General features: G+C 42.3%; 2 protein-coding genes across 2 annotated transcripts; one reads left to right on the forward strand and one right to left on the reverse strand.

Annotated features, from left to right (window-relative positions):
- The first annotated feature begins 2,078 nt into the window (after positions 1–2,078).
- bet1 (Bet1 golgi vesicular membrane trafficking protein) lies at positions 2,079–4,235 on the forward strand. Its single transcript, XM_061759196.1, has 4 exons — positions 2,079–2,239; positions 2,422–2,528; positions 2,635–2,691; positions 3,617–4,235. Exons 1-4 carry the CDS (start codon positions 2,221–2,223, stop codon positions 3,770–3,772), a joined length of 339 nt encoding a protein of 112 aa, XP_061615180.1. The 5' UTR covers positions 2,079–2,220; the 3' UTR covers positions 3,773–4,235.
- zgc:85777 (uncharacterized protein LOC405871 homolog) lies at positions 4,023–24,612 on the reverse strand. The gene is made up of 9 exons (XM_061759195.1): positions 24,403–24,612; positions 13,143–13,263; positions 7,917–8,046; positions 7,002–7,108; positions 6,726–6,893; positions 6,463–6,636; positions 5,848–6,009; positions 5,617–5,767; positions 4,023–4,630 (listed from the first exon to the last, which is right to left on the reverse strand). Exons 1-9 carry the CDS (start codon positions 24,610–24,612, stop codon positions 4,540–4,542), a joined length of 1,314 nt encoding a protein of 437 aa, XP_061615179.1. The 3' UTR covers positions 4,023–4,539.
- Positions 24,613–24,789: the final 177 nt, after the last annotated feature.

The following is a 24,789-nucleotide window of genomic DNA, read 5'->3' on the forward strand; positions in this document are numbered from 1 at the left end:
ATTACACGGTACATAGTAAACTATGTGTTTAAAACTATATGTGTGTATTGCTCACCAGTGTATGTGAATAAACAAACAGTTGCATGATGACAAAGAAACATGAGTATTCACCCGCACTCTGTCACTTTTTCTACATTTTGTTAATTATTGCCATTTTACAAATAAATCAACATCACATGTGCATAAGTGTTCATCTCCTCTGCTCATGCACAGTATGTTTCCGTGGATCCTTCTTGAGCAGTTTCCACATCTGCAGTGAATTCTATTCATTGGATATGGTACACAACTGTCTATAGAACATCGTAGAGTGGGAAAATATGCAAAGGCACTGGAGTTGTACAAAACCTGTACAGTATCAAAATGATTCCTGTATCTGTATCAATGTGAACATGACTCCTGCATTTGTATAGCCCTTAATCACAAAAGAGTCTCAAAGGGCTATTCAGCTGTAGTCTGAAATGTAACCTGCTGACTGGAACTTGTTAAGATTTCCTACGCACGAATGAATTTGTGTCGACAATGTGATGGTAAACAGACGGATAGTGAATAACGTGTTGACAGGTTAGTTTCTTTTCGTGACAATTATTTTGCTGACAGGGTAGGGTTTCTATTTGCAGCAATGTAGTGATCTACATGTCCAAGAGTTAGAGATGCAAATACTTTCACACCACACTGTTGCTAACTGGTTCAGGAGTCGCTATGCACCCAGCGAGTTTCTGCAAAGATTCGGTCCAAATGTCTTTTCCCACCCTAAAGAGCCAACTGATGATTTAAACCCTCACAGATCCACAAAGGCAAGTCAGACTCACGTTCACAGTTCAATCAATACTTCTCTTTCTTTGACCCCTGTGTCAAGGTCATGCATACTGCAATAGCGCTTGCCGGCATCCAAAGGGACGGTGGCCGGTTATGGTAGGTAGGGGCTTAGAGATGGTTAGTTATGAAATCGTGGCTTTCAATATAGCTACGTCATGATTGTCATTTTAATCTCCAATATCATAAAAACTGTCTCCTGAAACATTGGTGCAAAGTGAGTTGAGGGATGATGGCTTGGAAAATAAAAACTGTTCTAAATGGCATCTCTCGGATTCTGTAAATATGAAGGAGCACTTTTTCATTCCAAACTGCACAGAGGGATGTGCACTTAAACCCACAAATGATATTTCATGTTTGTGCTCAAGTTATGGTGGTCACGTTTCAAAATGTTCCAAGTAAACAGTGTTAATGGTGCCTAAAAGCAGCAACACGGCAATTTCAGCTCAATAATGACATTTAGTGGATATACAAAGTTTACACATCCCTGTTCAAATGCCATATTTTTGTGATATAGAAAAATTAGCCCAAGATAAATAATTTCAAAACTTTTTTCACCATTGTGAGTTATAACCTGTATAACTCAATTGGGGGGAAAAAAGTGCACACCTTCTTATAAAGAGGGAAACTGTTTTGTGTGGAGGGGATTTTTCTTCATTGCCCCAAGTACTTTTGCTACCTCAGACGCAACCCAAGAGCTGTTTCAGAAATTCCAACTCATTAGTAGTGTTTTAGTTCTCCTGTTCTGCGACCTGTTTCAGGTATTCTATTTCTTAGCTACACGAAAGGCTCTAACTATGGAAACATACTGTATTTCAGAGTGATGCAGAGGAACCACGTTGTAAGAAACATACAAATATTGTTAAATTAACTCACCAAAATGATGACTGCTATTGTCTGCTAAGGCTCCATTTTTGATACAGCTAGCTGTTGTAGTTATATTATTATTATAATAATGCATAGCCTGGGGCACATTGGAAACATATTGTGCACCCACAACCCACAATTTTAACTTACTACATTACTACAACAGCTTAACTTTATTTTGGGTTCATCGAAATAAGGGGAGTGTGTTGAATTTCATTTAACATGAGTTTTAATGTGATTGGTTATTTCTGAACATAGCCACACCCTTAATGTACTCATTTAAATAACTCTCATAGTGCCCCTGCGTTAGTGTACCTAATGAGTGAAGTTTCCTCTCCTTCGTCTTGTTCGCCAACTCGCGTTCTCCATCTTTTCGGCCCTCGTCAGCTTCCGTCCGATGACGTAGGGTCGGCTGACGTGTACAGGAAGCAACACACACACACACAGTGGGCTGATAACGCTTCACAGTATTTTTCATGACTCTTCATATAAGTTACTCACACAAAGACTGCGAGACAGCGTCAACGTCAGTGTAACACAATGAGGCGCGCCGGCTTGGGTAAGTCAAGCCCGTACTTATGTTGACCTTTTAAGGATATACATGATTTCTGCGTAGGCTACCTCGCAAGTGCCTTGCTAATGTGGAAAGTGCTTACTGGGGGCCCACGATTCCACATGTGTTTGTGAATGTGTATCGAGCAAATTAAACAACAGCCCTACTCATTGTTTAATTTCATCAAGGTGACGGAGCATCTGGGAACTATGTAGCAAGTGGCTACAGTGTGTACGAAGAGGAAAATGAACATTTACAGGAGGGACTGAGAGCCAAAGTCAGCGCTTTGAAAAGTGTAAGAAAGTCAAAACTCACAGTTTTCAAGAGTTCCGTGCTATGCGTCTCTTAAATGCTTACTTTTTGTGCCAATTTCGTACTGCAACTTTCACTTTTGTTTGCAGTTGTCCATCGATATAGGAACGGAAGTGAAGTACCAGAATAAAATGCTGGATGAGATGGTGAGTTTTCAGCTTCGTAACCAAAATAAAAGCACGACTGATTGGTCCACATGAAACTCATAACTCTACATGAGTTATTTAAGAAAGTAATAGTGAAGTAATAGTTTACTCATTTGTAACTTAAAGGAGACATAATGGAAAATATTATGTTTCCAGAGAGTCTGTTCATCCATCAATTGTAAAATTAAACAACCAAGTAAATCTTTCGCTAGCTGCCCATTTTCGAAAATGTCTGTGAGGGAGCCATGATGAATTTTGCTCCATTGTGATGTCATAATTTAACAAATTTATGTAATATTGCCTCCACATGGAATTTCTTCACACGTGCCTTGGTGGCATTTTCAAGCGACAGCGGGACTACATGGAAACACTATTGTATTAACACAAAAAGCTAAACAGAACTCCACTGTTGGATTCACAGTTATCAGCGTTATCTTCGAAGTCAGAGGACTACGAAAATTGTTAGAACTAAAGACGAGAAGCTCGGAGACACCAATGATATATTAGGACTATTTATTGAGTCTTTGTTTGTTTTTTTATAGAGTAAATTATTGAAGTGTCAGTGAAATAAATGGAAAAAAAAAATATTAACTATTAAAACTATTGGGAGTTGATAAAGCGTCCTATGAACTTATCAACCTTTTCAACGTTGGCGAAGCTCAAATCGGCAGCGCGCTCGTCCGGCTTTTGTTCTTTCCACATACAAATGCTGTACATATTTTACAGGAGTGATTAATGAACATCTTGAAGCAAGCAAGCATATTTTGTAAGTGAAGCTGTTGAAGTTGTGTTTTCTAATCAGACATAACACAGTTCAAGCAAGCAGTAGGTTGTGCTAGTAGATTGTTACTCTTGACCAGTGTCTTGCTGTGTGAGTTGAATTGTTTGGCTTGAGGATTTCTTTTGTCCCCAATTTCCACACTAGGACACGGACTTCGACTCAACAGGCGGCCTGCTCGGCGCCACCATCGGCCGAGTCAAACAGCTGTCCAGAGGCAGTCAGACTAAACTGCTGTGCTACATGCTGCTCTTCTGCCTTTTTGTCTTCTTTGTACTCTACTGGTTCATCAAGTTGAGGTGACAGCTGGATCTTGTCGGACTTTGAATGGCCCATCACACACCTCAGAATAACTTAAGTTAGCTGAAAAACTGTGTGATATGATTCATGAAAATGAATGATTTACATCCCCAAATAAACACTGCTGATGTTGAAAAATTAGATGCATGTACAGGGACTGATGTGACGAGATTCAGCATCGTACCATAGAAGATAAGTTGATTACGAGATGAGAAATGCCGTAGTTGACAAATCGAATAATGAGTGCTCTGTATGTATTCTAATCGGTTTATTATGCGACCTGCATAACATTGAATGCAAAGAAGTTCTACAATTCTCAGAGACATTTAGTTCAATTGCTTACAGGAATTAATGCGTATATTACAGACTACGCCACATATGGAGAAAAGCAGTGTAAATGTGAAATGTTTTCAGTGTAAATAAACTGTTTATGATCTTTTTACCCAATAAACAGGCGTTTCCTTCAGTTAACACTGACGCTTTTTTTTTTTCTTAAAACACAGAAAGAAAAAAATGTCGCCATGAAAAACATTTTCCAGGGATGAAAATATTTGCACAAAATCGATGCAAATTGCAAGCCTTAACAAAGTTCACTGAAGTATTCAAACATCACGTTAAATATAAGGTTTTCTTATGACCATAAAGTCAAAACGACCCGACTTCTTGTGATCTCTACATAATAGCACTTAGGTGATTAGCTCTGTTGCTCATCAAAAGGAGTTCAGTAGATCATGTTATCAAGCTAATTGATGAGAAAGTCATTGCTGACATCATTTCTTGGGTAGCGTGTCCATGAATTTGCAGATGATTCCGAGCATGACCTCATCAGCTCCTGCGCCAATGGACATTAACCTGGAGTCCCTGTGGAAAAGGCAACGTTAGTAAAAAGGAAGTTTTGTGTTATCATGTACGCTGCCACGCACCCTTCTAACTACATTCGTGCCCCATCACTAGATGTCAGTACAAATCAGGCCCACATTTACTTTTCTCTATAAAGAGCTTATCACAAACTGTATAAAGCTCAACTTTAAGGGCGGGCCCCACAAAAAGGCATATGTGGTAGTTAGCAACCACTTATAATAACAGTTACCTAGCAACATGAGTTAGTGGCTGTTTTTTTTGGGGTATGAGTGAGATAAGAAGCGTAAACAAGGTTGCTACAGAATATGCTGTGGGAATCAATGTCATAAACCAGTGGCTCTCAAACGTTTTACACCAAGTACCACCTAAAAACAAACTTCTCTCTCCTAGTACCACGATAATGACCAACATTACAGTAACATAGTTGGTCTAAGTGTTCATCAAAAACCAAGGCAGAGATTTTATTCCTAAAAAGTACATTCATTCTTGTAAGCCACTTTAACAGTGTTAATCAAAAATGAGGCAGGTTTTATTCCTAAAAAGTTTATTTAATATTGTAAACCATCATGCAGTTTGAACATTAACACTGTGCTTCAACATAGAATAATAAAAAAAAAATCTTCTCAATTAAAATGTACTGCGCCTAAATAAATGTATATTTAAAAAGGTTCTTAAAGATTAAATTCAAATGTATTACCTGTATATTTAAATACAACTGAACTGTTAAAGTTAATTTATTTATATTTTAAAAAAAAGTTTAAATAGGATGTGTGCATAGCTACAAGCTACACTAATGTGTGCAGTTTTAAATTCAATTTGTATTTTCTTTTATTTTGTATTTAATTCAGTGATTCTATTACATACCATGAGAGGGAGCCCCATTTACCACACTTTGTCACCTATTGCCTTAAGCTACCGTACATAAATACACATTTGTATTTACATAATATTAAGGGCACAGCTTCAAATTTCCTAAAAATACATACCTGTAGAATCTGCTGACCAGCACGTCACTGGTGAAGCCCATGCCTCCCCAGTACTGGAGACAGCTGTCACTCACTTCTCTGGCCAAACGGCCCCCCTTCAATTTGGCCATGGAAGCCATCTTGGTGACATCATTTCCTTTGATATACAATGCTGAAACCAACACAAAACGTAGATATTCAGGTCTTTTCTTCATTATTTGAGATATGGATTGGAAGGTAATTCCACCTTACCTGTGGCCTGGTAGAGGAGAGCACGCAGCAGCTCTACCTCCGTCTGCAGCTCGGCCAGCCTGAAATGGACCGCCTGGTGGTAGAGGACCGGCTGATTGAAGATCTGCCTCTGCCGAGTGTAGTCGATGGTCTCCTGAATGATGATGTCCATTGTGGTCAGGACTAGAGGTTTTCACAGACATTAGGGGAGAGATATGCAGTTATTTTTCGCAAGAACATTCTGCTTAGACGTTCCCAGCAATGCCCCAAAAGTCTGCCTTTGAGAACATTATGCTCAGTTGTAGTTCAAGAAACACATCTTAGTATTACTGCAGAATTTTTCTTTCATAAACACACCGCTCAACTCAAATTCCATCCTGAATCATTTCACTTTTGCCAACTTCTTCAGAAAATATTATCTGACGCTTGTCAAAATTAAACGCAAACAAACCTCCTTACACAAGATTAATGGGTTGACCTAAGTGAACTGAACCTCCTTGTTGATTTGGTTTACAGCGCAAAGGAAACCATCATAAAATGTACCACTGACAGTAACATACGTGGGAAACGGATGACGTAAGACTAAAGGACAAATAGGAAGAAAGTGATGAAAGATGAGGAGTAAAGTTATCTCACTATTGGCCACAGCCCAGAGCCTCTCTTCTTGGAACTGCAGCATCTGATAAGTAAAGCCCATGCCTTCCTGCCCAATGACGTTCTTGCAAGGAACTCTGACGTCCTCGAAAAACACTTCAGCCGTGTCTGATGACCACATGCCCAATTTGTCGATCTTGCGGGCAATGTGCACTCCTAAAATGGGGAGGCGAGAAAAGACAATAACCAGCCCCACGCCGATGACAACTTGTTTTGTTAGTGCCTTTGTTATACGCTGATCCTACCTGGCAGGTTCATGGGCAAACAAATGAGGGATTTGTTCCTGTGTGGAGGGTCGCAACTAGTGTTGGCGAGGAGACACATCCAGTCCGCCTGGGTGCCGTTGGTGGTCCACATCTTGCCGCCATTGATCACGTATTCATCCCCCTTTCTCACCGCCTTGGTCTTAATGTCTGGATCAACGTGAGGTGGAGCATGAAAAGACTTGATGTTAGAAGGCGCAATGAAGGGTGTATCTCTGCTTTTCTTTACGGTTTGAAGACGATGAAACAGGAACCTACTCGACACATCAGAACCTGCCCCGACTTCGCTAACTCCAAGGCAGGCAACTTTGTCCCCCAGGATGCTCGGAAGCAGAAACTCTTGCTTGAGCTCAGCTGAACCAAACCTGCACAAACAGTTGAAAAGTTACTCTTTTGGTTTCTGAAGTCAACAAGACTGACATTCAGGCAAAAAAAAACAACAACACTGAATATTAAGACAACTCTGCCCTGCTTAAGGCAATTATAGCTGAATCCATTTTTTCAATGTTCTCTTCTTATTTTAACATCGTTTCGGGTAAAAAGTGTTCCTCTAATTATACTCATGAGACGGTACTTGTCTATTTCTATGAGCTCCATCTCATGTCACTAGAAGTCCCTTTATTGCAAGAGAATAAATAACAAAAGGCAACATAAGGGAACATTTTCACATATATAGTACATCACTCCTCTGGGGTGAGGGGAGGTTAATTAAGGTTCAAACAACAGGCTGTATTTTCAAGTGCACCAGCAAAACATGCGACCCATTAATCTGCACAGTTGCTAATTTACACACAATGCAATCATACTTGTGGCAATCACAACTCTTTCACAGCTACGTTTTAGGGATGGTTACGAATATGGTTTTAATCTCCATCAAATTTGGTCCAGTTGCAGTGATACAGGTGTTGTAATTGTTGCTTGGAATACATCCTTATGTCTATGTATGGAAACATAGCCTGGCTCCTGCTCTATCAGTGTTGTGAAAGAAAAGAAAAAGACAAAGCTGACATAGAGTGTTGTGATCCTTGCAGTAAAAGAAGCCAGAGTTAGAGGCAGATTAGCTCCACGGCGAAATATGCATCACCACACAGACAATGCCAAAGTAAACTGTAGGTGGATGATGAGAACAAAGGATTTAAGACGTGCAATGCAGGAGGTTTATGAAATTGTTACTTGGCCAGTGCAGGCGTGGTCATGTCGGTCTGAACGCCGATGGCCATGGGGATGCCTCCACAGCGGATGTGACCGAGCTGCTCGGACACGGCCACGCTGTAGCTGTAGTCGAGCCCTAAGCCGCCATACTCTACCAAAAACGAAATACACACAGTTGAAAATTGTCATAGACATATAATCTTTTAGTAGACATATTGGACCATTCACCAAAGCAATTTATGTATGCACCCATCATAATTCACCATCAAGAAAAGAAGATATAGTTATCCAGGAAACCACTTCCCACACACAATAGTGTTAAACATAGACTTTTAGCAGTAATTTAGAGTTGTTACGACAAGTCAAAGCATCATTGGGATTATGCACATATGTGAGACTCATGGTTATCTGCAATTTGTAGTAGTTTAAAAGAAGACAAATCGAAATGTGTATTTCTTACAAAGCGCTCAGGTCCTTATGGACTTAAATAGTGTGAAATAAAAAATCACCTTCAGGCAGTTATCAACATCCTGTTCTTTCACCATCATCATTAAAGCACCTCGCGTACACTAAACAGCCCGTTTTCTTACTAAACAAACAACCTGCATTTACACAAACATGCTGTATTACTTCTAAGGGATAGTTTTGTGCCTGCATCTCACGGCATTAGCTGGATTTAACTTTCAGAATATACTCTCCCTTAGATACACCAGCGCAATATAATAAAAAAAAATAAAAAATGCTGTTTTGTGTATTGAAGGTTATTGTGCAGTTTGTCTATCTACTGTTATGGCTGGTGAGTGCATTTCTCTCAAGCTACCATGCACACTTCCACACCCCGGATAAAAACAATGCAACCAAGCACAAAAATTGACATCATAATCTAATGCTGGCCTGGCAAATATAACCTGGCACTAAAATAAAGTTACTGAAGCCATCCCATGCATGATGGACATTAGCACTGACTGACAATGAACAATTCGGGGCAAATTTACCACGCAGTTCTGCAACCCTCGCATAAGTACCACCCGCCTGACTAGTTATTTAATAATGAACACTGTCAGGGATAGAAGCATAATGGGACAATAGGGAAAATTGGGGACAGGCATAAGAGTGAGCGATAGTAGGCCAAGCGAATTCAAGTGTGGGGGTAGGAAGAGGGATAGCCAAAACTAAGAGGAAACAGGTGCAGCTGTAGCACGATGGTGCATGCTGGAAGCCCTGCGGTGGATCATGTGGACAGAAGGAAGCGTTGAGGTTTATCCCGCTTAAAACTGAACAGCGGGCTGTCTAGTTGAAGAAACAAGCAAAAGAAAAACAAACAAGTATGCTTCAAATGTCAAATTTCAATCCTAAACCCTCATGCTTCTCCTGGGCAGCAGATGTTCCTCAGCGTCGGCTCTCATCTGCTGTTGTCCCACCATCAAACAAATATTCTCTGATGTGAAGTGAGGGAATTTCATGGTGAAGCTCACGCATACAATATCTGCATTGTATTTCATCAATTAATCAGTCAGGGACTGGACTTTTATTTTAGTTTGTTATTTTACGTCCTCTTACCAAGACATTGCAGACAATTGTATGCTTCCAACTCAGCAGGAACAGTTTCTGTTCCAGTGTGACCCTAGTGGTCAATAAAGAAATAATGGATGGGTTTGGTGTTTGAAGAACCGGACTTGACTCAACCCCATCGAACAACTTTAGGTTGAACTAGAACAGAGGTTGTGACCTAAAAGTGGCAGTCGACAGGAATTCAGGGGAGGGGCATAAGTTTGAGCAAAATGAAGAGCAAAAAATAAACATTCAAAACTGACTGGGCTGACCTAAGTCATCAAAACTGGTCAATTAAGTAATTAATAAATGTATTTGATTTGGAAAAGGTAAATAATAAAACCATACGCAGTCAAAGTCACAAATACTACAGTAGAAAGTGAGGATGGTGACCAAGTGGACAAAAATAATAACTGCACCTCACATCCATGTTATTGTACTTAATAATGCCGTCATTTTTTTTATCTGATTACTTGATTAATTGGTGAGATAATCGGAAGACTTTCATAGATGCAGCTCTCCTATACAGTTTATCCCCCCCCAAGTGTAATTGTAAGGTGTCTCAATAACCTTTGTCCATAAAGCATACGTATATATTGCACAACACAATGTGCGAACCAATAACACGGATCATTTGCATGCCTCACTATCACAATCGTATCAAATATGAAACGTCACAGTGTTAGTCATGTGTCAGTGGGGGGAACCAAACAATGAAATGCATTCGTCAGAGTATTACTAAAGGAGCAATCATACAAGCTTATTTATCGAGACGGATGGGAAACAATTTTGGCTGCCAGTTCCTATCTGTCAACCGGGTTGGCGTTGCCATGGTGTGAAAGACGGGTTCTTCCCTGTCAGGGCAGAGGAAGCCAGGCAGGACGCCAAGGGTCATCACTGTCTCCCCCGACACGGCTGGCTTAGGAAAACTTCCTGTTCCCGTGTTTTGAAAGGTAATGTGGACTTTCCATGCACACGTAAATCATAGCTGGAAAAGTCATAAACGGGCCCTTTTTGAACGGTTTCATCTAACTATATTGTCACAAGTATATTTTAGAGACTTATTTCAACATCATTTATAATTCATAAGCGGTAGGGGAAATGAATGAATGAATGCTCAAGGCCTTAACACAGAAACCTGTGCAAAAATTATTCCAAACAGGGCAAACTCAGATTCATCAATCCCAAACTGAGACATCAATGCACCCAGACGAGATTTTTGGGGGGAAGCAACAGGACATGTCTGCTCAAGACTTTCCATCTAGTTTCAATTAGATTATGTGAAATGTAGGTCATGTCAACACGCCGGTTGTTTCACAAAGTCACAGTAAGAGAGGAGAGCGCTCGAAGGCTTCAAAACATTTTATCTGCATCCATATTTTTTGCTGGATTAAATTACAAATGAACACTTTGCAATTAGATGTCACAGAGAAAAAAAAACAAATGACAGCCTGATATGATACTGAGTGTCATTGTATAAATATGAATTCAACCAATTTACAACATCATTGTTACAGTTGCTTTCGCTTGGCTTGTCACCTTGTTTACACCCTTAGAGGTACTGTAGCGTCATCTGAGTCCTTTCTACCTGCAGTAGCCTGTATTTGTGCAGATTGCAAATATCTAAAATATCTTGATGTGTTTGTTTTGAGGTGCATCACTTCAAAGGCTCTTTGCTGATAATTGAATTGAGTCTTTGCGCAGTCGCCCCCCAGGTCGTCGCGCTCTAATCCTGTCAACTAATGCTCAGGGTGTGTGTACTCAGCACATTTTAATTCCCTCGCCCGCCCTCTCCACTGACCTGCACACTCCTGGTGAAATCTTCTTCCGCAGACTTAAAGTGTTTGAACTGTTTACTGTTTATGTTGTGAAGTAAAGCAACACATTCATGTGATTACAGTGAAACAAAACAAGCGATTCCCCATAGAAATGCTGCAAAAAAGCTATTGCTGAGCTGGCCTTACTATACCTATACCATACTGCTGGTTATTAATATCATAGCAAATCCGCAATACCATGCAAATATACACCTATGAGCAATGTAGTGATGCCATCTAATTGTATGATTGTGGTGATGGCTGACATGCAGACTGGCTAATGAGTTAACTGATTTGTGTTTGGGCGCATAAACCCTCACCAACCCCAAATACATAAAATGTTTTGTGCGCGAAATTAAACAATTACAATAATAAAAAATATGCATACAAAATCGTAATAAAATGGTATATTGTACTTAGAATGAATAAAAATTGAATTCAAATGTGAACGAATGCATTGAAATGTCCTTTAATTAGTTTAAATGTCAAATCTAATCTTAATTGAATTTATTTATTTATATAGACATAGAATAATTCCCATTTTAATTATTTTTTCCCATTGACTTTATTACATTTTTCACGTCAGTATTGACACAAAAAATTAACATTTTGAACTTTGCCTGAATTGTGCAGATCTCACGTCGTGAAAGCATGAAGCTTTTTTGTTGCAGAATCACAGTTGCGTGAACGCTTGACTTTCAGCATTTGAAAAAATTTGGAAAGAAATCCTTCACAATCCCCGAATCCATCAGTAACACATCTGCATGCACATTCACATCTGGTTCCACTGTTAGACAACAGCTGTTGAAGGAGGTTCGTGCGATGCGTCAAAGCGATCGTCATTAGAATGCTTGACAGTCATAAAGAAATTAAAAAATAAAATGCAAGGACCAGTGAAAGGCTGCACTGCAGCGAGCTGCTTGTATGGTCCAATCTTCATAAATTACTGAGTAATCATCATTTTTAAAGTCTTTTTCAGATTAAATGTTTGTATGTGTTATTTATATTGGCTCCTTTTCAATTCCTAGATATGCTGTTGCACATTAATCATGGAAATGACAAGTGATCCAGACAACATACGTCACTGGGATTGAGGCACCAATGAGTAATCACTCTCATTAATTACTACTTTTTGAATCATTCCCCCTGAATTAAATGTGTCAGAAAATGTCTCAGCACTATTGCAGAGCCATACACTTGTGACGGGCACATACCGCGCCAACAAACAAACACGGCTCCAGTTTACATTTGAAAAGCAGTTTGACTTGTTCAAATATATTTTGCAGTTTGCCAACAAACATGTTTTAACAAGGTTATAATCATTAAGTCTCACCAACCTGACAAGCGTGGACTGCTAATACAGCCCAAAAAAAATGAAATAAAAAAGTCTCCTAAAATGAAAATCTTGTTTGAAAAATCTGCTTTATCGAAAGGTAAACCTCAAAACATCCCGGAGACACTGAAACCTCATCGTTTTGTTTTTTTTGTTCCCCCCACAATCCATCTCATGCAGGGTATCCAAAATGGAGAGTAATACTTGACTGCAATCAGCAGAGGCACTTTTGATTCAGTCTTACTTCGTTTGCGGTCTAAAGAAGGGGACTTCCACAATGGCAACTCGCCACAGTATTATTCTCAACATTGGCATGAAAAAAGTGTTCAGAATATTTAGAGAGTCTCCCATGCTGATATTATAAAAAGATATCAATTAATAGATTAATTGATCGATAATTGTTGTTACTATTCCTAACAACATAGTCAAGTGCATCTACTCTAATCAGTGTTACAGCACGACTACATGTACTGTATATCAGGAATCACAGATTGCTGGGAATTAAGAACTGATCATATTAGAGACAGACAAAGTTGCGCATCTCACCAACTGGCTTGTTGACCCCAAGAAAACCAGCATTTCCTAGGACCTTGAAAATTTTATGGGCTGGAAAATTTCCCTCCGCTTCCCACTGATCCACGTATGGGTTGATCTCCTGGTCGATGATCTATGGGAAACAGATGGATTTGTGTGAACATTCAGTGTATGTGATATCTTAATCGTACACGTGTGTGCATAAGCTTTCATTTTAGCAACAAATGACCACATTGCCATCCTATCTCTTCTCCTAACCCAAAAGAATCTCCATTACAAGAGGAAATCACATACATACATTTCCTACTGTGTGGTGCACACAACCCCTTAAAGTCTATGTAATCTATCTTTAGCAGCCAGCCACAAAATGCATTACATATCAATGAATACAGAGCAGCTAGGGAAAATCCATTACACGGTGAATCTATAAAGCTGGTGGTGATGGATACAGTGACAGCATACATGGGTATTCTCCTGTGTGTATACATTTGAAATGGCTTGGCTGGTGACATGCAATACGGCAGAAGCAGATGTGTGATTTGGCCCAAATCCCAACCCAGAACATTGAAGTGTTAAATACATGCTCAAAAAGAGAGATGTGGGTAAACCATTCAAACAGATACACGTATGGTAAACAAGACACAGGAAAACAATCTACAAGACTTATGTTTTTTCAGTCATCTTGACATACATTTTCTAACAGCATCATGTTCGCTTGTATAACAATTATGTCAAAAGCTGACTCACAAACAATGGATTGTAGTCCTCGGTCCATTGAATTTTGCATAATATTCTTCAACCTGGGAAGCAATCACTCTTCAGTAGTAAAGTGCCATCATGATTCATCTTGTCTTTATAGTGCAGTGAGTCAGGAACCAAAGTCCGACAACAGCGAAGAGCAGGTGGACAATTTCTATTTAAAATTATCTCTGGAGCAGGTAAACTTTGGCAACATGACTCATCTTAGGAATCGGGAAGTGGTCCACAGCTGGAGAAGTGCTTAGAAATGAGCAACCTATTTTGACGTTCCGACAGCACTATTTCTGTGGCCACTCATAAACCACTTTTGCTCAACATGACTAGGAAGTCATGTTGAGCATACTACTGTAGGTCAGTATGAAATATTACTGTGCAGTGTCTCTATTTTTTGATTCTTGAGATCTCAAACTGGTTATATACACTTTTCAGGTGCCAAAAACAGGATGTTTCGAAAACCTGTACATATTTAAAGTCATGTCATACCTTCCTCTTCATATGCCACGATACTGGTTTCCCTTTGAAATGTATACAAGAGGAACAACTAAATGAATGTAGTTTTTTAAAATGTCTCAAGGTATTAGATAATTGACCTAAGTTTCCTTGTTTATCTATGTTTAAAATTGATTAAAAATTGATTAAAAAAAATCTTCTTTGGCTCACCAACAAATTGTGAGTTATGTTTGGGTTACAATTTATTTGTAATATTCCCTTCTAAATTCCAAGCACAAATATTTCAAATGCTCAAAGGTGTGCCATAAACTGTGACAAAGCTCTCCATTGTTGTGTTCCTTGCAAAAAGACAGCCTGCTCTCAATGATGACCAATGACGTACATAGAACTGACATTTAGTTGCGATGGAAATCATCAATTAAGCTTCACCCAATAATACGAGGTAAATGAGGCGTCCGCATTATGAAGGATTATGGACTACCTTCTTTATTGTTCTTTCATTAAGCCGTTAAGACAAGTCTGCACTAGCGAGTGAAAGCGTAACCTTGAAAAACCCCGGCTCCCAACAAACCTGCTTTTATACTTGTGAGAGCAAACAGTAAAACACAAGCAGTGGCTGCCATTATTCTAAGGTTAAGTCATCCATGTTCAAAGTTCAGATCCTGAGGAGGGAAAGGGCGGGACAAACGTGCGCTGGAACGGGAAACATACGGCCCATTGGGGTGGAGGGGGCAGGGGGGTGCTGTATGGTTTCACAAAGGTTATTGTGGACTATTTGTGTTACATACCAGGATGCTTTCACATCAGCAGAATCGTGTGCTAAGCCAGGGTGAAGAACATTGCATTATCAGGTCCTGCAGAAAGATCACTCTGCGGAGTGTCAGCCAGACATAAAACACAACAGTGACCTTTCCCTTTGAAAATTGTTATGCCAACTTAACAGTTCAGCCTTCAAAAACAAGGCAAATCCAAAGTGGCTCTGAATATATATGCACTTCCCTTTAAATTAATAAAGCACTTTATAGGACCTGATAATAGTAGCACAACAAACTGTTAAGAATGTGATTCAATTATGAAACAACAAGCGGTACCCCCATTCCCATTTGATAACCAGCTACCGTAAGAAGCTAACATAGCAGTCTACAGCTGTGGCCTAACTGTTAAGATCATCACCTGCTACCGTGAGGACCCCGGTTCAAGTCACCGACCGACAGAAAAATGTGGGAAAAAATAAAAAAATTATCTTGACACAGCTTGAGAGAATGCGGCAACACAACATCCCCCAGTCCCATGGCTGCGGTGTCCTTGAGCAAGACAAGGATGCCCCCAGACTGCTCCCCAGTGCCCCATGCTCCAGTGCCACTAATAATCTGTGTGGTTGCTGTGTGGGTAAAATGCAGAGGAATAATTTTATGTGCATGTGTTCACAACGAATAAAGAGTATTCTTCTCCTACTACTACAGTCACTTAGTCCTCCTCATTATCAAATCAAAGTAATTTGTTCACAAAAAGCTTGATACTGTTGAATGAACGGCAATAAACCAAAAAAGGGAAGTAGAAACCTAACAAAATAAAACAGTAAGGTGCTAAACATTGCTTAACAGAAACAACAAGTTTGTTAAGTCATCCACATGGCTTCTGGCAATCATCTCCGCCATCTATTATAATATTAAAAAGCTCTGTAACATCAGCCCCAAGTACTTGGACCTGGACCTTGGTCTTTTCTGCTTCGAATTTGAGTTGGCTTACTTCACGGAAAAACCCGGGACATACATTAAGAATCTGATTCTTCTTCCAATCAAAGTCAGCAATGGCCTGATTATTGGATGTTTCTAAAGATGATGCTGACCGATTATCCTGCAGTGCTCAGTGTGTTGAGAGTGATTTTTACGAAAAATATTCATTATCTACGATGACAAATGCTTGTGTGTGGTCAAGCCACAGACTCCGTCATGGTGAAGTCCACTGGAACGATAAACAAAGAGAAGTAACTGGTCGTGTTGAGTGTTTGTATAAGACGCCTCCCAAGTCATTCACCTCAAGTTTGCAACCACAATGTAGTAACCAGATAAGCTAAAAGTTAGCCGAGTTTCTTACAGTTCTTCTATTATTCTTTCCTCTTCTTTGTATTTTCCATCAGTCTGGATGCACTGTGGCATACTTCCTATCACAGGTCAGCCCTGGTACTCCATCAAACATCTGGTTTGGCCGACAAGACTGATTATCAGTGGAGATATTCTTTGCGTGGTGTGCTCGAGTACACCACACACTACAAGAGCAGTAAGAACATATTGAGAGTTTTGTGTGGGATCTTCTTTATGTGTGTACCAGATTTAAAATCCAGTAGATAATCTTCTTTTACCAATCATCCTTTCAGAATAACTGTTACAAAAAAATCCACAAAATGGGAAGAGCTAAGAAATGGTGCAGCAGACAAGACAACAGTCATTTCAAAGGTAAGTATGTCCCATACTTCATCTATGGATTGTTTTTGTAGCACACTCTGCAAACACTTGAGCGCTAATAGCACGTGTAGTGAAAACATTGGCACGATGCAAGCCTGACCTTGAATACTCACTGAGGGATTTCCTATGACTCAATTTATATACAGTAACAACTTTTAGAAACTCCCATGATGCTACAGACTGAGGATTCTTTTAATAAACCACGCTGCCTCAAGTTCCTTTTCCCAGCCTAACAGCATATTGTTCTGTTTCCCTTACACATTTTCATCCTTCCCATATTCCCCGTGCTAGTTTATTTTCAACCTCCTGGCGTCCTTTGAAGGTTTAGTCACACAGTACGCTTCCCTCCATTTACCGCAACATCTCTGCTGTCTGCCCTAAATTAGGCTGCTGTTGTTATTTTTGCCCGTCTTATCAACATCTGTCTGCTTTTTAAAATAGACAGAGTGATTACTGAGGCTTTGTTTTTTGAAATTTCCATAACTTCTACAAAATATTCAACTACAATAAGAAAATTGTATACCCTTCTAATACCAGAGAATGAAAGACTAAATGTTTTTTTGTACTACAATTTGATGAAAGTTAAATGAAAGTTAATCTTTCAGCAACAGACAGGCTTAGAAACATAAAAACAAATGACAGAAAAAATCATTAGTTTTCAATGAATTACCATTTACCATTCCGCTAACTGTAATTAGTGTAAGTCCTGCGCACGTTTCTTGTCAACAAACCGGCCGGTCTCATCGTGTGTTATATATAGCATAGGGTCTTCGTAGCTAGGTTTATATGTTTCGCTGTTTCGATTTTACTTGTGCTTTTATTGCCGTGTATTTGAGGATAGACTTACATATCTTGCAAAGGTCTTTGCAACCAGTCTTATTTTTGGTATTTAAAAAAAATACATTGAAAAAAATCACCACACGCTTGTTACGACGCAGTGTCGTAAAGTGACATGTCGTGATGTTGCTGAATGTTGTGATAGAAATAAAGTTCTTATAATTGCATTGGTTTACCCACACTATACTGGACATAATACAGTATATTGGCGACAAAGATGGAGCTTTACTTCGCACCACTGCTCTCGCTCTTCAACGCCTGTCCCGTGACGCCGCTAGTAGTATGAATAATTTAAGACTAGCGGCAATTGGAAGAGCTGAAGCTGACAAGGCTAACCGCTTTTCTCCTTCACTGCCATCTTACTTTCGTACTCTCTGACCCACGCAGATAGAGCAAGGCTGCGTCGCCTTGTTGGACAGACATTTCGATGCTCCACAGAATGCTGTAGTCTGATGATGGCAGCAGGCGGGCGTGTTTCAAGTCCTCTATGAATTGGCCGATTGGAAGACGAGACGCCAAAAACGTTATTAGCTATTAGTTGATTTCAAGCTTTCAACGTCGATGCGGAGTAGATGTTGACTTATCGACGAGTTCAACTCCTACCCAATACACCACTAAACAAGGATTTTAATTTTCCTTAAATATGTACTATTAGAGATATACAGTATATAGTCCCTGTTTACACAAGACAACGACATGCAGAAAAATTTCAAATAGTTACAAATTGAATGTACAAAATACTTTTTTTGGGTAACCTTATGACTTTGTTCTTGTAACTTTGTCTTGTTCTCATACTTAAACGTTTTTTCCTCTTTACTGCATGGCCCAAATAACAAATGGTATGAATGTCTGTACTGGGGGTGTGGGGGGGATGCTATCACCCATAAATAAAACAAACAGACCCCTTATATACGCAACAAGATCTCTTAGAGCAGATTTCTACTAATAATTCCTGCACCTTCCAAGTCTGACAAAACAAACAAGCTGTGCAATGTTGTGCGTAGCCACCTAAACTATCTGATGGGCACTTTCACAAAACCCAGAGTCCCACGCACTCAACACAACCGTCTCTCTGACAGAAAACACAAGCAAACACAACATACTGTTGCCTCATTACACATTTAGGATGAAGATGTACACTGCATTGATTAAAGTTAGCACTGTGGGAGTGAGACCATCAATAGACAATGGAAAGAGGAGGGCACTCACACAACCTGACTGCTAATTTTAAAAACGCTATCCAGTATAAAAAAATATTTTGTTTACTGGTGGAGCTGGAACCATGAGAGAACATTGAAAAATATTTATTTGGATGCAGTCATAGTTTTCTTAAACCACACGCTAGGTGCTATAAAGCACATTAGCTGATGTCTGTTAGGTGGAATGATGCAATATTACATGTTAAACCTGTAAATGGGTATCGTTTGTTGCTGAAAAAGAAACTGTAGTTGGTTTCTGATGCAATTAACTGTACATACTGTACACTCAATGGCCAAAACATAGGTACCTATATAAGCACCTGTATAAGCCAAAAACATTCAACACAGGTTACAGCACTGAACTATACAGTGAGGGAAATAATTATTTGATCTCCTGCTGAAATTGTAAGTTTGCTTACTATTAACGTCATTATTTGAAAGTGGAAAACATAAAATGACCATCAACTGTCCTTGGTTTGGAGCTCCATGCAAGATCTCGCCTGGTAGAGAGAGGATGATCGTGAGAAAGGTACTGTAAGGCGGCAGGCTCAAGAATTGGCAATTGCGACCTAAGTCACCAAGAAAACAGTAACACACTGCAGCAATAACGGACTGAAAAGTTGCACATGCGTCAGCATCTGCTTGACAAGTAACGTGTACAGGCCTGCTTTAAGAATGACTCAGAAAAAAACTTTGGAGAAAGTACTGCGGTCAGATGAGACAAAAGTTGAGCTATTTGGCATCAACTTGTATGGAAGATGGAAAAAAAGTATGAGTATGACCCAAAGAAGACCCTCCACACAGTCAAGAATGCATCTGGAAATGCATCTGGAAACATTTTTGGTGAATTTTGGGGCTGTTTTCTGCAAAGGGTACAAAGATGGCTTCACCACATTAAGAAGCCAATGAACTGGGGTGTGACTAGGGTTGGACATCGAGAACCAAAAACAGATTGGAACCGGGACTAACATTCCGGTTCTCCCGGAATCGTTAAAATGTAAAAAATGGCGGTTCCCAGTTTCGATGCCTACAGTCCGCTGAACCCGAAGAAGAAAATGGCGAAAACCAACGAAGAAGTGGGTGAAAACCAACGAAGAAGAACGCGCACGAAGTCGTGCTTGTGCCTAATGGCAAAATGCTGAGTTCCGGTGCGAACCCTTCAAAATAAAGGGCTACATGCTTAAAACACAAACTCAAATTAAAACTTGCACGTATAAACCATCTGATGTGATAAAACTGTCGCAAATAACTATTTTAACAATGCTATATTTAACTTTTAGCTGAAACAATTAATGAATATGAAGTCAATTGGGTTAGATCCACACATATTGTCTTTTATTTCATAGGTTTAATATTGATACTGGTTATAAGGAACCCTGAGTCAAATGTTCATTTTAGTTTAGTTTTAAGAAAATGGATGTTCATAATTTGGACACCCTTTATTTAAACCATGCAAACTTTTTTGACTCAGCCCCCTAAAATAATCGGAATTGAGAATCGTTTGGAACCAGAATCGGGACCAGAATCACTCAAATTCCAGCGATGCCCAACCCTAGGTGTGACCTGTAAAATATTGGATTAAGAAACTTATTTCCTCAGCAAGAACCACGCTGGGTTGGCCAGCATGGCAATGACCCAAAGCACAGAGCAAGCAAAGTAGTGGCACAAGAAGAAGCTTTTCATGTCATGGAGTGGTCTAGTCTCCAGACCTCAACCCAATCGAAAACCTGTGGAGGCAGCTAAAACTTCAAAATTTCCAAGCGGCAACTGAGAAACATGAAGGATTTAGACTATCTGTAAAAAAAAATACAAATAAAAATAAAAAAGACTGGGCCACAACTGCCCCTCCTTGAGCCGTCACCTTGTCGTGGTGGAGGGGTTTGTGTGTCCCAGTGATCCTAGGAGCTAAGTTGTCTGGGGCTTTATGCCCCTGGCAGGGTCACCCATGACAAACAGGTCCTAGGTGAGGGACCAGACAAAGCACGGCTCAAAGACCCCTAATGATGACGACAAACAATGGACTTCGTTTTCCCTTGCCCGGACGCGGGTAACCGGGGCCCCCCACTGGAGCCAGGCCTGGTGGTGGGGCTCGAAGGCGAGCGCCTGGTGGCCGGGCCTGCACCCATGAGGCCCGGCCGGGCACAGCCCGAAAGGGTAACGTGGGTCCCCCTTCCTATGGGCTCACCACCTGTGGGAGGGGCCATAGGGGTCGGGTGCAGTGTGAGCTGGGCGGTGGCCGAAGGCGGGGACCTTGGCGATCCGATCCCCGGCTACAGAAGCTGGCTCTAGGGACGTGGAATGTCACCTTTCTGGCAGGGAAGGAGCCCGAGCTGTTGTGTGAGGTTGAGAAGTTCCGACTCGATATAGTCGGACTCGCCTCCACACACACCTTGGGCTCTGGTAGAAGTCCTCTCGAGAGGGGTTGGACTCTCTTCCACTCTGGAGTTGCCCATGGTGAGAGGCGCCGAGCAGGTGTACGTTGGGGTTCACCCCGGTGGACGAGAGGGTAGCCTCCCTCCGCCTTCGGGTGGGGGGACGGGTCCTGACTGTTGTTTGTGCCTATGCACCAAACAGCAGTTCAGAGTACCCACCCTTTTTGGAGTCCTTGGAGGGGGTGCTGGAGAGCGCTCCCGCTGGGGACTCCATTGTTCTGTTGGGGGACTTCAATGCTCACGTGGGCAATGACAGTGAGACCTGGAAGGGCGTGATTTGGAGGAACGGCCCCCCCGATCAGAACCCGAGCGGTCTTCTGTTATTGGACTTCTGTGCTCGTCACGGATTGTCCATAACGAACACCATGTTCAAGCATAAGGGTGTCCACACGTGCACTTGGCACCAGGACACCCTAGGTCGCAGTTCGATGATCGACTTTGTGGTCGTGTCATCGGACTTGCGGCCGCATGTCTTGGACACTCGGGTGAAGAGAGGCGCGGAGCTGTCAACTGATCACCACCTGGTGGTGAGTTGGCTCCGATGGTGGGGGAAGATGCCGGTCCGACGTGGCAGGCCCAAACGTATTGTGAGGGTCTGCTGGGAACGTCTGGCAGAATCCCCTGTCAGAAGGAGTTTCAACTCCCACCTCCGACAGAACTTTGCTCATGTTCCGGGGGTGGCGGGGGACATCGAGTCCGAGTGGACCATGTTCCGCGCCTCCATTGCTGAGGCGGCCGACCGGAGCTGTGGCCGTAAGGTGGTCGGTGCCTGTCGTGGCGGGAATCCACGAACCCGTTGGTGGATGCCGTCAAGCTGAAGAAGGAGTCCTATCGGGCCTTTTTGGCCTGTGGGACTCCTGAGGCAGCTGATGGGTACCGGCTGGCCAAGCGGAATGCAGCTCTGGTGGTCGCTGAAGCAAAAACCCGGGCATGGGAGGAGTTCGGTGAGGCCATGGAGAAAGACTTCCGGACGGCTTCGAGGAAATTCGGGTCCACCATCCTACGTCTCAGGAGAGGAAAGCAGTGCACCACCAACACTGTGTATAGTGGGGATGGGGCGCTGCTGACCTCGACTCGGGACGTTGTGAGTCGGTGGGGAGAATACATCGAAGACCTCCTCAATTCCACCGACACGCCTTCCCATGAGGAAGCAAAGTGTGGGTTCTCTGAGGTGGGATCTCCTATCTCTGGGTTTGAGGTCACCGAGGTAGTTAAAAAGCTCCTCGGTGGCAGGGCCCCGGGGGTGGATGAGATTCGCCCGGAGTTCCTAAAGGCTCTGGATCTTGTGGGGCTGTCCTGGTTGACACGCCTCTGCAACATCGCGTGGACATCGGGGACAGTGCCTCTGGATTGGCAGACTGGGGTGGTGGTCCCCCTTTTTAAGAAGGGGGACCGGAGGGTGTGTTCCAACTACTGGGGGATCACACTGCTCAGCCTCCCTGATAAGGTCTATTCAGGGGTGCTGGAGAGGAGGGTCCGTCGGGAAGTCGAATCTCAGATTCAGGAGGAGCAGTGTGGTTTTCGTCCTGGCCGTGGAACAGTGGACCAGCTCTACACCCTCGGCAGCGTCCTCGAGGGTGCATGGGAGTTCGCCCAACCAGTCTACATGTGTTTTGTGGACTTAGAGAAGGCGTTCGACCATGTCCCTCGGGGAGTCCTGTGGAGAGTGCTTCGGGAGTATGGGGTACCAAACCCCCTGATACGGGCTGTTCGGTCCCTGTACGACCGGAGTCAGAGTTTGGTCCGCATATCCGGCAGTAAGTCGGACTCGTTCCCGGTGAGGGTTGGAGTCCGCCAATGATGCCCTTTGTCGCCGATTCTGTTCATAACTTTTATGGACAGAATTTCTAGGCGCAGCCGAGGCGTAGAGGGGGTCCGGTTTGGTGGCCTCAGTATTACATCTCTGCTTTTTGCTGATGATGTGGTTCTGTTGGCTTCATCAAGCCGTGAGCTCCAACTCTCACTGGAGCAGTTCGCAGCCGAGTGTGAAGCGGCTGGGATGAGAATCAGCACCTCCAAGTCTGAGACCATGGTCCTCAGTCGGAAAAGGGTGGCATGCCCTCTCCAGGTCGGGGATGAGATCCTGCCCCAAGTGGAGGAGTTCAAGTATCTTGGGGTCTTGTTCACGAGTGAGGGAAGAATGGAACGGGAGATCGACAGGCGGATCGGTGCAGCGTCTGCAGTGATGCGGACTTTGTATCGCTCCGTTGTGGTAAAGAAGGAGCTAAGCCGAAAGGCGAAGCTCTCAATTTACCGGTCGATCTTCGCTCCTACCTTCACCTATGGTCATGAGCTGTGGGTCGTGACCGAAAGAACAAGATCCCGGATACAAGCGGCCGAAATGAGTTTCCTCCGCAGGGTGTCCGGGCTCTCCCTTAGAGATAGGGTGAGAAGCTCGGTCATCCGGGAGGATCTCAGAGTAGAGCCGCTGCTCCTCCGCATTGAGAGGGGCCAGATGAGGTGGCTGGGCATCTGATTCGGATGCCTCCCGGACGCCTCCCTGGTGAGGTGTTCCGGGCACGTCCCACCGGGAGGAGACCCCGGGGACGACCCAAGACACGCTGGAGAGACTACATCCTTCGGCTGGCCTGGGAACGCCTCGGGATCCCCCCGGAAGAGCTCGATGAAGTGGCTGGGGAGAGGGAAGTCTGGGCGTCCCTGATGAAGCTACTGCCCCCGCGACCCGACCCGGTAGAAAATGGATGGATGGATGGATGGATGGATGGGCCACAACTGTGTGTTTGAGCTGTATGCAAGCCCGGTGACCAACTACAAGAAATATCTCATTGCTGTGATTGCAGAGACACTGCAACAGGGCCCCAAGCTGAAGGGGCCCAGAGAGATAGCTGACATGGGACCAAATCAGTGACAAAACAATGGCTTTTCGACACTGCAAATATACGCTGTATATGATCTTATTAGATTTGTGCAAGTGTACCTAATGTTGTAACCTGTGAGTGTGTCTTTACAAAGTGACTGGCCACAGTGACCTCTCACCCACTTTTAATGCTGTACAGCTGGTTTGCAGCAACGTTGGACACACACGGGCATAAAGAGTCACTAATACAACACTAACGTTTGTTTTCATGACACTTAGAGCGTGGTAATTGTCGTTAGCAGCCAGTCATACCTTTTTGAGAGATTCCTTTAGGGCAAAGTGATCTGGTGTGTAGAGTAAATGGTCGACCGAAGTCTCTGGGGCGCTGCTTGCTACTCTTTTGGACGACGCGTGGTCAGCAAACGAACGGACGCTAAACGAAGCACATTTAGCTAAACGAAGCGGGTTTAGACGCACAGACCCACAGCGAAGCGCCATTGTTGTTTGGGTTATGACGCGCATGCGCAGAATCACTTCATGGCGCTAAAGCGAATAGTTATGAATTTCGGAAATATATGTAAAATACAATTTAAAAAATAAATTTTAGAAATATTTGCTTGGAATCACATGGATATACTGCTTACGAATAATAAGAATTTTAATTTTATTATTATTATTTGACAATAATAATAGAGTTTT

Source organism: Phyllopteryx taeniolatus, chromosome 21 (genome assembly GCF_024500385.1).
Source record: "Phyllopteryx taeniolatus isolate TA_2022b chromosome 21, UOR_Ptae_1.2, whole genome shotgun sequence".
Lineage (NCBI taxonomy): Eukaryota > Metazoa > Chordata > Actinopteri > Syngnathiformes > Syngnathidae > Phyllopteryx > Phyllopteryx taeniolatus.

Bases quoted from the DNA above. Each gene is read 5' to 3' on its own strand.
- bet1 (XM_061759196.1), top strand. The intron at 2,529-2,634 runs GTAAGAAAGTCA...TTTTGTTTGCAG, and splicing joins AAGTCAGCGCTTTGAAAAGT to TTGTCCATCGATATAGGAAC. The intron at 2,692-3,616 runs GTGAGTTTTCAG...TTTCCACACTAG, and splicing joins ATAAAATGCTGGATGAGATG to GACACGGACTTCGACTCAAC.
- zgc:85777 (XM_061759195.1), bottom strand. From the start codon at position 24,612: ATGCGCGTCATAACCCAAACAACAATGGCGCTTCGCTGTGGGTCTGTG. The intron at 6,637-6,725 runs GTAGGATCAGCG...TCCCCATTTTAG, and splicing joins TTTGCCCATGAACCTGCCAG to GAGTGCACATTGCCCGCAAG. The intron at 6,010-6,462 runs GTGAGATAACTT...GAAAACCTCTAG, and splicing joins GCTCTGGGCTGTGGCCAATA to TCCTGACCACAATGGACATC.